At 45.3% G+C, this 14,430-nt stretch overlaps 1 protein-coding gene across 1 annotated transcript; it reads right to left on the bottom strand.

The window, feature by feature from the left end:
- Positions 1-8,966: 8,966 nt before the first annotated feature.
- On the bottom strand, positions 8,967-14,071 carry LOC311486235 (uncharacterized protein). Its single transcript, XM_084542025.1, has 2 exons — positions 13,869-14,071; positions 8,967-11,461 (listed from the first exon to the last, which is right to left on the bottom strand). Exon 2 carries the CDS (start codon positions 11,451-11,453, stop codon positions 9,612-9,614), a length of 1,842 nt encoding a protein of 613 aa, XP_084398151.1. The 5' UTR covers positions 11,454-11,461; positions 13,869-14,071; the 3' UTR covers positions 8,967-9,611.
- Between the last annotated feature and the right edge of the window lie 359 nt (positions 14,072-14,430).

The following is a 14,430-nucleotide window of genomic DNA, read 5'->3' as shown; positions in this document are numbered from 1 at the left end:
TGATGGTCTGGATGAGCTGTTAAAAGCTCACTTGACACTGACTTGAATAGAAAATCATCTATGTGTTTTCTCTCTCCATTTCCCTCTCTCCCTCTTTGTTGACATAGCTGGGATGATGATCTGCCACAACACTTTAAAGTCATCCACGGCTGAACAAATGTCGACAGGCCAAAACAAAACCAGCGCAGTGAGCGCTCCACAGCTGACGTAAAACAATATCCTTGCGCTCGTTAGGATGGGCGTTTGTTCAGTTTACAAGCTTTTGGATCATGCATGTGTTTTTTTGTTTGTTTTTTTTGTTTTTTTTCGCCAGTTTAGCTGTAACTTTTCTGGAATGCATTTATGGAGACTTTATGGAGCCTTTCTCAGCAGCCTTTATGCAACACTTCCCAGCCTTTGTGGTGAAAATGCTGTTGTGTAACCGCGTGAAGCCAGCTGCGGCTTTGTGAGATTTGTCTAAAACTGCAAAGGAAAATGTGTCAAATACAACAAACGAGAGTTGTGGGGCCGTCGTTTGAGGCCTGCCCGAGTGTTCGTACAGGAATGTGACCGCTGCTCGCGTGCCGGCAGCAGCTGGACTGTAGGTGACAGATGCTTTAAGATGCTATTTCCAGTTGGCCCCTAAGAAAATTGTTTTTAGCGTCTACCTGCCACAGAGCATTCCTCTGTAACTAATATACTACACCGATCAGGCATAACATTATGACCACCTTCCTAATATTGCGTAGGTCTCCCTTGTGCCTCCAAAACAGTTGTGACTCATCAGAGAATGGACATGGGCCTTCTGAGGGTGTCCTGTGGTGTCTGGCAACATAATGTTGTTAGTGGGGGGGCATTTGGGTCCTATGGGTTGAGGGAAGGGCCCTTTGTGGATCATCCCACAGATACTTGATCAGGAGTTTGCATGTTCTCCCTGTGTCTACATGGGTTCTCTCCAGGTACTCCGGCTTCCTCCCACCGTGTGAATACATGCTCGTTAGGTTAACTGGTGATTCTAAATTGACCGTAGGTGTGAGTGTGAATGGTTGTCTGTCTCTCTGTGTTAGCCCTGAGATAGACTGGAGACCTGTCCAGGGTGTAATCCTGCCTGTCGCCCAACGACAGCTGGGATAGGCTCCAGTCTCCACAGTGACGCTCCAGAGGACGAGGCCAGGTCAACCGTGTCGGGCTGCATCCTGCTGGGGATGGCTGCTGCCATCAAGGAGGCTCATTGCTATGGGGTGGGGGTGCCTGGTCTGGTCTAGGTGGGTGCTACATGTCTAAGTAACATCCACATGAATGATGCCAGGTCCAAACGTTTCCCAGCAGAACACTGAATTGTCTGAATTGTCTCCTGTCAGTGGTCATAATGTTATGCCTGATCGGTGTAGTCTCTACCAGAGTATAAGCATCTATCAGCCACAACATTAAAACCACTGAGTCACAGCTGTTTTGGAGGCACAAGAGAGACCTACACAATATTAGGAAGGTGGTCGTAATGTTATGCCTGATCAGTGTAAGTAGCCACTGGTACTAAAAACATACAAAGTATATCGGCCCATTTTGCCTTACTATTGAACTCACCAACCCTGGTGTATGTACTGTACATATGTGCTTAGATGAGTTGTGAGTCAGGTTTGGAGAAGAATGCAGCAGTTCCAGCTTTCATACCCGCCAGTCAATCCTCTTCTCATGTGGCTTGTAATAATGTTACACTGCAGCATAACATCTCCTTCTTCCTGTTGCGTTTGGTTATTTTGGTAACTTTATCAGTTGACTTGCCAAACCCTATACTTGTAGAATTCCTTTCATTTTTGAGCTGGAAACAATGGCAGCAAACAGCAGTGACACATTCCAGCCTCAAATTTAGTTAAAATTTAACCCAGGCTGGATCTATGACACCCACTGAACAGACAGGTTCATGTTCAGGCAGGTCAGTCAAACAGCTGATGGTCCAGCTGCTCGTTGGAGCCGTTAGTCATGCAGATGTTTTTGCACTGGGTGGAAATGGTGGATTACGTTCAGACATGTCATGTGTGTTCACAGAAATTTGGGTAAATGCAGTGCTGCCAGATTTATGATCTACATTTTGTATGCTGCTACATGGTTTATTGTCCAAATACTAGAACCACTAGGTCGGGATAAGGAGATCATCAAGGTGAATGTGAATCTATTTTAAGTAAGTAAGCAAACATGTCATACACCGATCAGCCACAACATTATGACCACTGACAGGAGAAGTAAACTTTTGGACCCGGCATTCATTCATGTGGATGTTACTTAGACATGCAGCACCCACCTAGACCAGACCAGACACCCCCACCCCATAGCAATGACACTCCTTGATGGCAGCAGCCATCCCCAGCAGGATGCAGCATGACACAGGGCACACACACAAAAACGCTTTAGGAACGACTCAAAAGAACAGCACAAGGTGTTGACCTGGCCTCCAAATTCACTAGATCCCAAACTGATCAAGTATCTGTGGGATGATCCACAGAGGCCCCTCCCCTCAAAGGCCCCCCCACTAACAACATTCTTTTCCCAGACACCACAGGACACCCTCAGAAGGCCCATGTCCATTCTCTGATGAGGCACAACTGTTTTGGAGGCACAAGGGAGACCTACACAATATTAGGAAGGTGGTCATAATGTTATGCCTGATCACTGCATACAGAAAGGTTTCTCAGCTGTTAAGACAAGAACAGCCAGAGGATTCAGGGGACACACACACACATATATACAGCCAGGAAAGTTGCTGTTGTGCCACACCCAGATAGGTGAAGTCAAAAACACTTTTGTCTTTTTCAGAACCCTATTCAAGCCTCGATATCACAAAGCAAAACAGGTAGCATTGTGGATGCCATCTCAGTTTTCGTCCTGGCTCACACCCTGCTGAGACCTTCACTGCCCAGGCTGTTGTATCAGCAGCTATTCAGTGTCGCAGTGTTTGTCTGGCAGCAACAAAATGAAAGCTGATATGGTATCCATCCTGAGTTCTTTTCAAGTTGAAATCTCACTTGCTCCAGGCTTACCCTCCTACTACCCCATAGCACCACCAATCGTACTTAAATAAATCTTGATGATGAAACGTTTGAATATGTTTGAAGCCGTGTTTACGACAACGACGAAACTGAGCTTTCAGACTGACCGCTTTTCTACCTGTTATCACCGCTTAGCCATTTAACGAGAGGCTGCTCGCCGGGAGCGCGTAAGCACAGTGTGTGTTTTAGATTAGAGATGGAAACTCATTCTGTGTGCAGTCACCTTGATGCCTTCAGGCTCTCTAGGTTCTAACACGAAGTGAAAAGTTCACTCCTCCCTTTTGCCTTCTTTAGCCTCCCTCCGCTATGTTGGAAATGATGTTCCTTCTTTACCGAAACCCTCGAATTGTCCTTTTCACTTTGTCCTCTCAAATATTAATACAGAAAGTACCTTTGATTCTTCTATTTTTACGTTTAAAAAAAAATGCACTAATACTGTTTTTGTGCCTCGGTAATGAAATTCCAACTGTAAATTGTTCCAGCTCCAGCCACAGTGGCTGCGGAGGAGTGTCCGCCGGGGAGGGACGACCTTCACCGAGCCGCTGGGCGAAAGACAGAACTAAATCAAAGCTGCTGCTTGTTTTAAGACAGCCACTGTGCACTTGGCTGGATGGCCCCCGGTGAATTATTTATGCATGAAATGAAATGACCCCTGGCAGTTTGAAGGCGGCGCAGGGTGGGGCAAGGACGAAACAGGCCCCGACGAAAAGGGCGGGGAGGACGTTTCAGAGACGCAAGGCGAGAATTAGCTGTGTGCTTCTGCGTGCATTAACTTTTCAAGCAGGATTGGAAAAAAAAGATGCACAGAGACAAACTGATAGGTCAGCTGTCAGGAGGAGCCTGCAGGGTTTCACATTGGAGGTATTTCCCAACCTGCCGGGACAGCATCCTGCTCTCTGAATCCCCGTATGATTGCATGCATGTGAGGACAAATACACTTTAGTTTTAGCTTTGAAATTAAGGTTATTTTTACTTAAAAGGCAAGATTAGGGGGTTAGTTGAGATTACAGTAAGGGATGAGGAAGTGCTTTGTGCGTGTCTTGTGCTTCGCTGATGTATGAGACACACAAACACTCAAATAGGCAGCTGTAAAGTGCTCACTCAGTGCAGCAGCTGCATCAGCAGAGTCAGACAGAATAGAAAGCAGCGTCTCTGTGTGCGCGTGTGTGTGGTTGGGGAAAAAAGAGAAAAAGTCCGCATGTGTGAGGACTTAAGGGTGATGGGAACAGACAAAGGGGAATCACTGGTACTCTCGGCGTCCATTAGACTAACCCTATTGATCAGTATTGATCCTTACTACCACCGAGCTCTGTCTAATAGGCTTCTAGCTGCCCTGATACAATGACAGCATTAGCGCACACGTCCAGATGGATGGAGTCGGGAGGGGTGGGAGGATGGACTGAGGCCAGAACAAGAAAGAGGGAGAGACAGAGAGGGAGAGAGCGATAAAGAGGCTAAAAAGATTTACAGGTCCGGGGGAGAAAGGAGAGGAGACAGTAATGCTGATAATGTGCGCGAGGGTGGACAGCGAAGGCGAGAGGCAAAGAGAGTAGATTTCACCGGGCGGTAAAATAGAAAAATCACAGTGTGCTTGAGTCAGCACAATGTGAAGCAGGAAATGAATCCGTTTCAGACGCTCTGTGCTGCTCTTTCACCCCGTCAGTTACTTAGTGTGTCTGCAGACTGGTTTAGAGAACATAGAGGGGGAAAGAGGAAGTCTCTGTGCGGCCATGGTAATCAGAAAGCATTAGATATCAGTTTAAGTGTCTGTCTGTGATGAGAGAAAGAGAAAGGGGAAGAGTGATTTATTTTTTATTTTTTTGACCTATGTGTTTTCCCGTCTGCACTTCTGCTCTGGACACCCTCTGCTTTGAATAATAAACCATGAGCCGTTGCTGTAGTTTGGCCACCTGACTCTTATTATCAGAGCAGCCAGCTGAGCGGATGGAATGACTGATAGAGTCTCTCCCTTCGATCAGAAAGCATTTCAGACATGCGAGCAATCGTCCCTCGCGCCCCGTCATCCTTCATGATTGACATTGTTTAAAAAGGTGAAACAGACGGACAGATTCCTTCCCAGAAGCGCACGGGGCTTTGGAGTCATTTAATATAACTTCCCTCTAGATAGAGGAAGGTGCGTAAAGGCTTTTGTGTTAAACATTGCTTCAGTCATGCTTATCACGAGCAAGGGCCAGTTCAGTGCGGAGCGAGACTCCTAGTACATGTAGTGGCAGATCTGGTCACATGGATACATTCCAATTTTACATAAAGAACAGACACCGATCCGGCACAACATTATGACCTAATATGTGTAGGTCTCCCTTGTGCCTCCAAAACAGAATGGACATGGGCCTACTGAGGGTGTCCTGTGGTGTCTGGCAACACAATGTTGTTAGTGGGGGGCCCTTGAGGGGAGGGGCCTCTGTGGATCATCCCGCAGATACTTGATCAGTTTGGGATCCAGTGAATTTGGAGGCCAGGTCAACACCTTGTGCTGTTCTTCATGGTAATTCTTTCCTAAAGTGTTTTTGTGTGTGTGTCTGCGTCAGGTTGCATCCTGCTGGGGATGGCTGCTGCCATCAAGGAGTGTCATGGCTATGGGGTGGGGGTGCCTGGTCTGGTCAAGGTGGGTGCTACATGTCTAAATAACATCCACATGAATGAATACCAGGTCCAAAAGTTTTCTGGCAGAACATTGAATTGTCACAAGATGGTCAATGTTATTCACTTCTCCTATCGGTGGTCATAATGTTGTGGCTGATCGGTGTATGAGGATTGCATAGAATAGTAGTTTAAATTATTGGTAGTTAATGTTGTTCTTCCCCCAGTGCTTCTCTTCCATTCAAACACTTGCACGCCGTCGATGAATCGTCCATTAAAGTGCCCATCGGAGAAGGAAGGCTTCATTCAAAAGACATCAGCAGTTTCGGGGCACTTTCTTCCAAAACCTGACCTTTCAGTTCACCGCCTCACAGACTTCCTCATAATATAGCCTTTGGATTTAGCTCACGTTTTCTTTTTCCCCTTTGCTTCTCGGAGGCTGGAGCCTGCGGGCTAGTCTTCACACTGGAGGGGAAGAAAAAAAAAGAAGAAGAAGAAGAAGCTGGAACACAGTCTGAGCTTTGTGCAGGAGGATTGCGTATAGAGCGCATAGTGTTAGGGTAACCAGGCAGTGCAGCTGGGCTTTCACAACTATGCAACTTTAAGGCAGTGTTTAAATCAAGATCCAAACGACAAGGAGCCTGTTCTCCTCACAAACGCACACACACACACACACATACAAAGGAGAGAGAGTAAAGGAAAAGAGGGCCGCTGGATAGTCAGTAATGATGAGTCTGGAAATAGCAAATAAAATGTTTGATCTTGGAAGTCTAAAACAGATCATTCTGGATTTTCGAGTATTCCAAAATACTGTATGTCTACTATATATAGTACACCCATAATTCCTCCTTTTCCCTTATATTCAAGTTGCAAACTGTCTTTTTTTTGTCCCTGTAACCGGTGACAGTCTATAAACTGTCTCTACAGTTATATGAATGTCAAAGCCAGTGCAGGCTGTTGTCACTGAATACTCAACTAAAGGGATGACAAATAAAAGTAAAAACAAATGCTTTCTATGCTCTCTGTCTATCGCAGGGCTAACACAGAGAGACAGACAACCATTCATACTCACACCTACGGCCAATTTAGAATCACCAATGACCCTAACGAGCATGTCTTTGGATGGTGGGAGAACATAATTGTTTCCAAACGAGCAACAGCGACCCACACATATAAAGTCAGTATTTTGACAAAGCTGTATCGCAAGAAGGATGAAAAACTTGCCAGTGAGTTGATCCACTCCATATACCCTCTCCCCGACATTCCTCTCATAAATTAATACTATCGTACTATTTTTATTTATTTACTTTTTATTTTTTATTTAGAAACCAGACAGAGATGGTATGCGGGTGAACCCATTACGGAGCTGCTGCTTCTGTGGGAGTTTTCCATTATCACTTCCAGATCTCTTCTCATGCTCTGACCCATGGTCCAGCAGCTATTTCAAGGCTGGACGACCATACACTTCACGCGCACTTGCATGCACGCACACGAAGGCTATCATAGTTAACTAAAAGCCAAACTAACAACAAGGAGTTATTTATTTTAAAAAATAAATAAATAAATGTTAACTAAAAAAGAGTAAAAAGATATGAAACTGTATTGTGTCCATACAAAATCTGGAAACGTTTTAGTCTTTGCTAATGCGATAAAATCTTGTATGAGGCGTCCAGATTGGTGCATATTTTTTTTTTAAGACTGGGACGTCTGCATGACTTCAGTACATCTCTGCCTTGCAATGCAGCCACTGCTCCAAGTGCAATTCCTCCTCCTTGGACGGGTTAAATGCAGAGAACGAGCTCCTTGTGTGTAACATGTTTGTGTTATCTTTATTTTTAAACTTCTTAAATTCTGTCCCACACAAATTCTTTCACATATTGTCAAAAAAAAAACAAAAAAAAAACCCTAATACACATATTGAAACTAATAAAAACTAAACTAAAACTAAACTCTGGACATGAAATGAAACTAAAATTAACAGAAAACAGAAAGAAAGCTGAAATAATAAATAAATTAAAAAATATAATAGCTCAACGGTGGAGACAGCATCCTATGAAGCTACGCTCTGTAGATTGACAGGAGTTTTTGGGGTTACACAAAGCGGAACATGGACTAAATGCAGCGCCTTGCTTCTTTTATTTTGTGGTCTGGATTTATTACAATGTGGATTCCCTGTATGTCTTATATTTGTTTGGATTTTATAATCTCATTTTATGATTTTATGTCAAACAACACCCGTATCTTGAACCTGTACTTATTTATACGTTTCTTAGAAATTCAATAAAAATTGAAATGACAATATATATATATATATATAATAACTGTGACACACACACAGCCACCTCCTCACTGTTCAACTCACAGAAAATCTGAATGTCATTTTGCTCCCTCTTGTTAATGTACGTTCCTTAGCACCTGCATGACAAAGACCCTTTGGTCGGACGTTAGTGTGAGGAGAGGGCGTGGCAGCATTCTACAAGAAGACCTCAGTTAAGTGTTAGAAAAATGTTTATCCCTTTCAACTATTCTCATCCAACTACACTTGATGCTGTCTAATGTCTTATTTGCAGCATCATAGCACTTTCTGCCCACAACACTGCCTCCTCTTCCCTTTCTCTTCCTTTTTTTTCCTCCCTCTCCGCCCATCCCCCGTCCCTATCCCCATTAATTCCTCCTCGGATCTGTGAGATGTTAGCGGGGTGTTGCCGTCTCTGCCGTTGAGCCTTGGCGAAGTATACCCGGTGGCGTAAGAGAGGCGGCGACAGACCAACAGAGGTGAGGATTACCTCTGAAAATGGCAGGATTTCTCTGCGTGCGGGCCTTTTTGTTTGCCCGGTCATGACACGAGAGGCTGCACACAAACCACGGCGAACCGGTGGCCTGAAGGTCATTGACCTGCGCAGAGATGAATAATCGGCTAAACTCTAACCCACTCCGTCTGATATGAGCTGTGGCGCTGGTTAGATGTCAACAAGTGGTTTGAAATTAACAGAGCTTTGATGTTGTGTAAATAATGCTGGAGTGCTTCATCTGCAGCAACACTGTGTGAGCCATTAAAACCATTAAAAGCTGTGCGTCTATACCTTATTCAGTCCCTCAGGTTTTGTATTCTAGTGCAGATCCCCCTCATGTCAAATAGATTAGGCTAAATGAGCCGGATTGATTTGATGTTCCCGTCCCGAAAACATTATCTGATGAAGAAAATGGTAGGTCAGTCATCAAAGGAGCCTATATCCATAAAAAGATCTGAGTTTTTCTCTCCATGTTCTCATCGAATAGGTTTATTGAAGAAAGTCTGACCCGCCACTCCAACAAAGAATACAAAAATAACCCTTTCTGTTAGTGATGATGCACAAAAAAAGAGAAGGAGAAGATCACTGGAGACTATAACAATCTCTTTTTATTCTCTATTCTGAACAATCAGTTTAAAATTAACAGTCCATTATTATAAAAGGCCAAAACATTGATGTCATGTCTCTGCATATATATAATAATAGAAAGGATATATGAAATTCTAAATCAAGTCATATACTACTGATGAATGCGTTTCCAATAAACCGCTTCGTAATATCCGTCGGCCTCTCGCTCTCACACACACACACAGACAGATTTGTTTATTTCATTCGTTTAATGTCGCATTCGCTGTCCGGTATTTTTTTTATTTTATTTTTTATGTCATGCTTTTCCAGCTTCACTGTCTGCCTGCGCTCAAAATCCAATCTCAAATCTTTTCCCATTGCTTCCATCACACTTACCATCAATCTCTCTGCCTATCTGCCTGACTCCTCCTACCTTTCCTACCTTTAAGAGGTTGCGTTTTCTTTTTGGCTACTCAAGAGGAAGCATCCTTTTGCCTGAGTTACCACTAAAGACATTGCAGTGGTTACAGCTTTCCAGAAAGCCTGACTGTGTTCGGGATACCTTGATTGCTTTCTTGCACCGTCTGGGGATCGAACTGACTTCACACGGATTAAATATGACTTCCTTTCAGACTGCCTGGGTGACCTCAGTGCTGAGAGCCTCCACCATGTCTGCGACTGCATCGGGAACTTCCGGGACATCCCCACTTATGTCCTTTTTCAGTTCAAAGTCACTCTGCTCCTTGATAGGTGTCTCCTCCGGCTTTTCATTTCCATTAACACATACCTCCGCCTGTGTGGCGTCATCGGGCTCTCTGCACTCTCCGTTCACAGCTGGAAGCGCGTCAGCCTCTGCCACATCATTTGCAACAGAGGGGATCTCTACATCTCCATTTTCCATCTTGCTTTCGACCTCCGGCTCTGGGCACGGCACCTCTTCCACAGGTTCTGCAGTAATTTTGCTGGCAGAGGTAGACTCTGAGATGACAATCTCAGGGGCCGATTCTGATGCTTCTGGCTCACCTGCAGCTTCGGTGTTGGACTCTTCCTCTTTTGCAGCTGGGACATCTTCTGCTGCAGCCTCCAAGACCTTAGTTGCTTCCACAGTCTCAAGTTCAGTAACATCAGAAGATTCTGGCTCAGTTTTCTCTACTTCTTCCTCTGCTGCAGGTTTCACTGCCTCTGCCTCTTGCTCAGGCTCTGGCTGGTCTGCTTGCTGCTGTTCTGGCTCTGGTGATTGTTCTAGCTCTGGCTCTGGAACTTGCTCTTGTTCGGGCCCTGGTCCAGTGGCTTCCACTGACTCTGGCTGTTGTTCCTGTTTTAGTTCTGGCTCTGGTACTTGCTCTGGCTCTGCTTCTTGCTCTGGCTCCTCCTTAGTGTCTGCTGCTAGCTCTGGCTCTTGCTCGGGCTCAGCCTCGAGGGTTTGCGATGGTTCTGCGGCTAGCTCCTGCACTGGTTCGGGCTCAGCCACTGCCTCAGTTTCAGGGACAGCAGCAGGCACCACTGTCTCCTCCACAGTGGCCTCAGGCTCAGTAACAGTCACAGGGATGGGCTCTGGCTCTTGGGCCTCAGGTACTGCCTCTTGTTTGGTAACCTCTGGTTCTGGCACAGATTCTGCAGCTGCAATGGGCTCTTCCGGCGCAGGCTCAGGTTCAGCCACAACTGCCACAGGTTCTTCTACTGCTGGAGCAGATTCCTCTGCTGCACCCACTGGCTCCTCTATTTCTGGAGCGGGTTTCTCTGCCTCTGCAACTGCTTCATTTGCAACCAAAGTGGCCTCCACTGCTGCTGCAGGTGGTTCCTCCGCAGCTGGGGTGGCCTCCACTGCTACTGCAGGTGGTTCCTCTGCAACTGGAGCTGTTTCCACTGCTACTGCAGGTGGTTCCTCAGCAACTGGAGTAGCCTCCACTGCTGCTGCAGGTGGTTCCTCTACAACTGGAGTAGCCTCCACTGCTGCTGCAGGTGGTTCCTCTGCAACTGGAGCTGTTTTCACTGCTGCTGCAGGTGGTTCCTCTGCAACTGGAGCTTTTTCCACTGCCACTGCAGCTGGTTCCTCTGCAACTGCACTGGCCTCCACTGCTGCTGCAGGTGGTTCCTCTGCAACTGGAGTGGCCTCCACTGCTGCTGCAGCTGGTTCCTCTGCAACTGGAGCTGCCTCCACTGGTGCTGCTGTAGCTGGCTCTGTTACTGCTGGAGCTGCTTCCACTGGTGCGGATTCAGCTCCAGGAGCTGGTTCTTCTGGAGGTGCAGATTTAGGGTCTTCTGCAGGTTTGACCGCTTCAGTTGCTGCTGCCACTCCTGACACAGCAGTTTCCTCCACCACTTTGTCTGCTCCTGCGGGTGGGGCTCCATCTTCCACTTTAGCAGACTCCTCCGCGCTAGTGGCTGTTGCTGCTGCTGTCTCATTCTTTCTGTCTTTGGGGTCGCTCACATCATATCCTTTCTTTTTCTTGCTCAGTTTGCCTCCCATGATGGATCCTAGGAACAAACAAGACTTTGTTTATCTTTGCCTTTCTTTATAGTCAAAGGAAAAGGCAGTACATGTTACCAATTCAGATGCCCTGTATGTCTCTGGATTGTGGAACTAAAGCAATGCCAACACAAGGAAAACATGCCCACACTCAAAAATGCCTTAGCTGGCTGGTTTCAAACCAAATATATTCTTGATCCAAGAGAACAGTGGTAAACATTGAGCCGCTAGGCACTCAAGCATAGTAATTTATACATGAGTATTTTTACTAATGCAGTTATTTTAGGCGTTCAAGTTGAATCAAGTTTTATGTGTTTGGTCTTCTGTCAAATATAGTAGACAGACAAAGTATGTACAGACTCTTAAAATGTCCCTGGCTTTATGTCCTACACAAATCCAATGAAGACCTGTCAAATTACATTTAAATGACTCATGGCAATCCAAGCATTGATTACACGTTTGTCTACAATGCAGTATTGTTTTAAGTTCCTTTCTTAGTTCCTTCAAACATAAAAGAGTTTTCACTTTAACAGAGAAGTGTCTACTGTAGAAGTGAACAAAATACCCAAGTCGCAAACCACTCTCTACCAAACGCAGCTAAATTTTAATGCCTGGGAACCTCGCTGAGATCGGAAAAGCCCACAGACTCTCTGCTCTTTCAGGAATGTCTGGTGAGGCTCAGTGCCAAATGAGCCCGCAAGCCTGAGCTGACCGTCTGCCGTGATGTAGATGTACAACTATTTCGCCCACAGCATGACAAACTAGAAAATAATGAGTTTCTCCACACACACACACGGACGCACATAGGTGTCGAGGCCAGTCACATATTAAACTGACAATGGATCTTCAGTGAGTGGAGGTTTTCGTGTTACGCAAAACCTGTTGTGGCTGTGGAGGAAGTGCAGTGCAGTGATTGCCACATAAACTTCCGTGACAGAAAAGGAGAACTGGAAGTTTGACTTTATCTTTGGGATAGTATTTCAGTAAACCTGAGTCCACACATCTGAATAGAAACTACTTAAAAATAAAGTCCCTAAATGCCACACATAGAGAGAGGCACAGATGATCGATTATATTCCATCTGTCTTAAGTAGCATGTATTAACAATTTGATTAGCCTTTATTACTGTTATTATTATTATTTTTATTGTTCTGTTTTGTGCTTTCCTTTAGCCAAAGTGCAACAAGCAGCAATTTTGCCTTGCGGGGGCAGCATGAGGGCACAGGTACGACCAATCCGGGAACTGTCCATAGTGCTGCAGTGAGCAATCAAGACAGGATGCGCCACACAGGCTAGGATACAGCATATCCATTACACTTATTTGCAGCCTATTAAGCTACCCATTAAAAAATATCATCATTATAGAAAATAATCCATTGCACCTGCTTTGCGTTTAATCATTCTTTGATTCCTACATCCATTTATCTTTACTTATTTATGTATTCATTTGGTTCATGTGTTTGTTCGTCTTTTCTTCTTTTTTTTTTTTTTTTTCGCCAGACCCCCCTGGGTAGCCGGCCTCCCAATCAGACAAAGCAAAAACGTACAGAATGGAAACTGTACAGCCTATTTTTTAAACTAAATCGATTTGGATTTACTCTATAATGGCGTTTAGACTTTTTTTCGGAGTGAATGCAGCATCCAGGCGCAATTGTCGATGGTAAAAGTGGAAAAGGATGAAGGAGAAGCGCAGATGTGCGCGGCAGCATGTGCCGGCCGGTAACAAAGGATGGGGATCCCTCACTGGAAGCCACTCGCCGACAAAAGTAGCCGGGGTCGGATCAAGTTGGCAGCGAAAAACCCGACGCTAAACTGCACCGAGATGGCGAAGACTAGGGAAGCCGCTGTGGAATTAAAGTAGCCTGCGCACTGGCCACGAGCACTTGAGCGATAAAAGATGTAGAGGGGTCTCCATCCCCCACTTCCACTCCACCATCCACCCACCGCTGCCTCTCTCAGCTGCTCTGCCCTTTTTTTTTTTTTTTGTTCACGATCATTTGAAAATGTCCCCCACACACGAGAGAGAAAAACGAGACAAAATTCGCCGCAAAAGCGAATCGAGGCTGTAACTTTTTCTTTGCGCGTCATTGAGCACAGATGATTTTTTTCTTAATTATTCGTGTGGCATACTTTAAAGAAGCAGCGCACCACTCATTCAGCCAATAAGAACTGGAAATTTTCTTATAATAAAAAGAAAAAAAGGAGTCATGCCTTATTGTGTTATCAATCAAATGGAGAAAAAAATGCGCACAACATAAGAAAGGGAAAGAGAGAGAGAACAATTGAAACTGCAACTCAGATGGTCCTTTCTTTCTTTCTTTCTTTCTTTCTTTCTTTCTCCAACACACACCCTGTGTACAGTATCATATTCACATTTCAATCGCAAAAATCAAAGAGTGTTCCAACGCTACTGACCTGTATTTCTAGAGAGCGCTCAGTTGGAAGCTTCTTCTTTCTCCCAGTCTCCGGCTGGATTGTGATAATGGAGGAAAAACAAAAAAATAGCAACCCTTTTTGGAGTGACAGCTGCAGATTCCGCCCCTGCTCTCTCTGGGACCGTGTAGTAACCGAGGAGTGGTGCCCCTCACGGTTTTTCTAGACATCTGTCGCTATCACAGTCCGGCCAACCCCACTACTGCTCAGTCTGCAATCTATACCCTCCCAATCTTTAACCCCTCCTCTCCCTCTCCCTCTCTCTCTCTCTCTCACACACACACACACCCACACCAGCTCTCTTCTGTTGCATGAACGCATCTGAGGGCTGATGAGGGGGATTGCGAGCGAAAGGACACTTATTGCACTTTATAAATCAGATCGTTTAATTCAATTTGATGTTGTTTGCTCAATTGCTTTGAGGGGGGAGAAAAAAAAAGTCGGGAATCATGTTAGTGTGGTCCTCCCCACCGGAGTATTGGTGTAACATGAATTATGCATGAGAGTGATAATGTCAGGAAAACCACACTCAGAGAGAGAGAGA

This window comes from Chelon labrosus (genome assembly GCF_963514085.1).
Source record: "Chelon labrosus genome assembly, chromosome: 3".
Lineage (NCBI taxonomy): Eukaryota > Metazoa > Chordata > Actinopteri > Mugiliformes > Mugilidae > Chelon > Chelon labrosus.
Note: the sequence above shows the minus strand (reverse complement) of the source record. Positions and strands in the feature narration are given on the sequence as shown.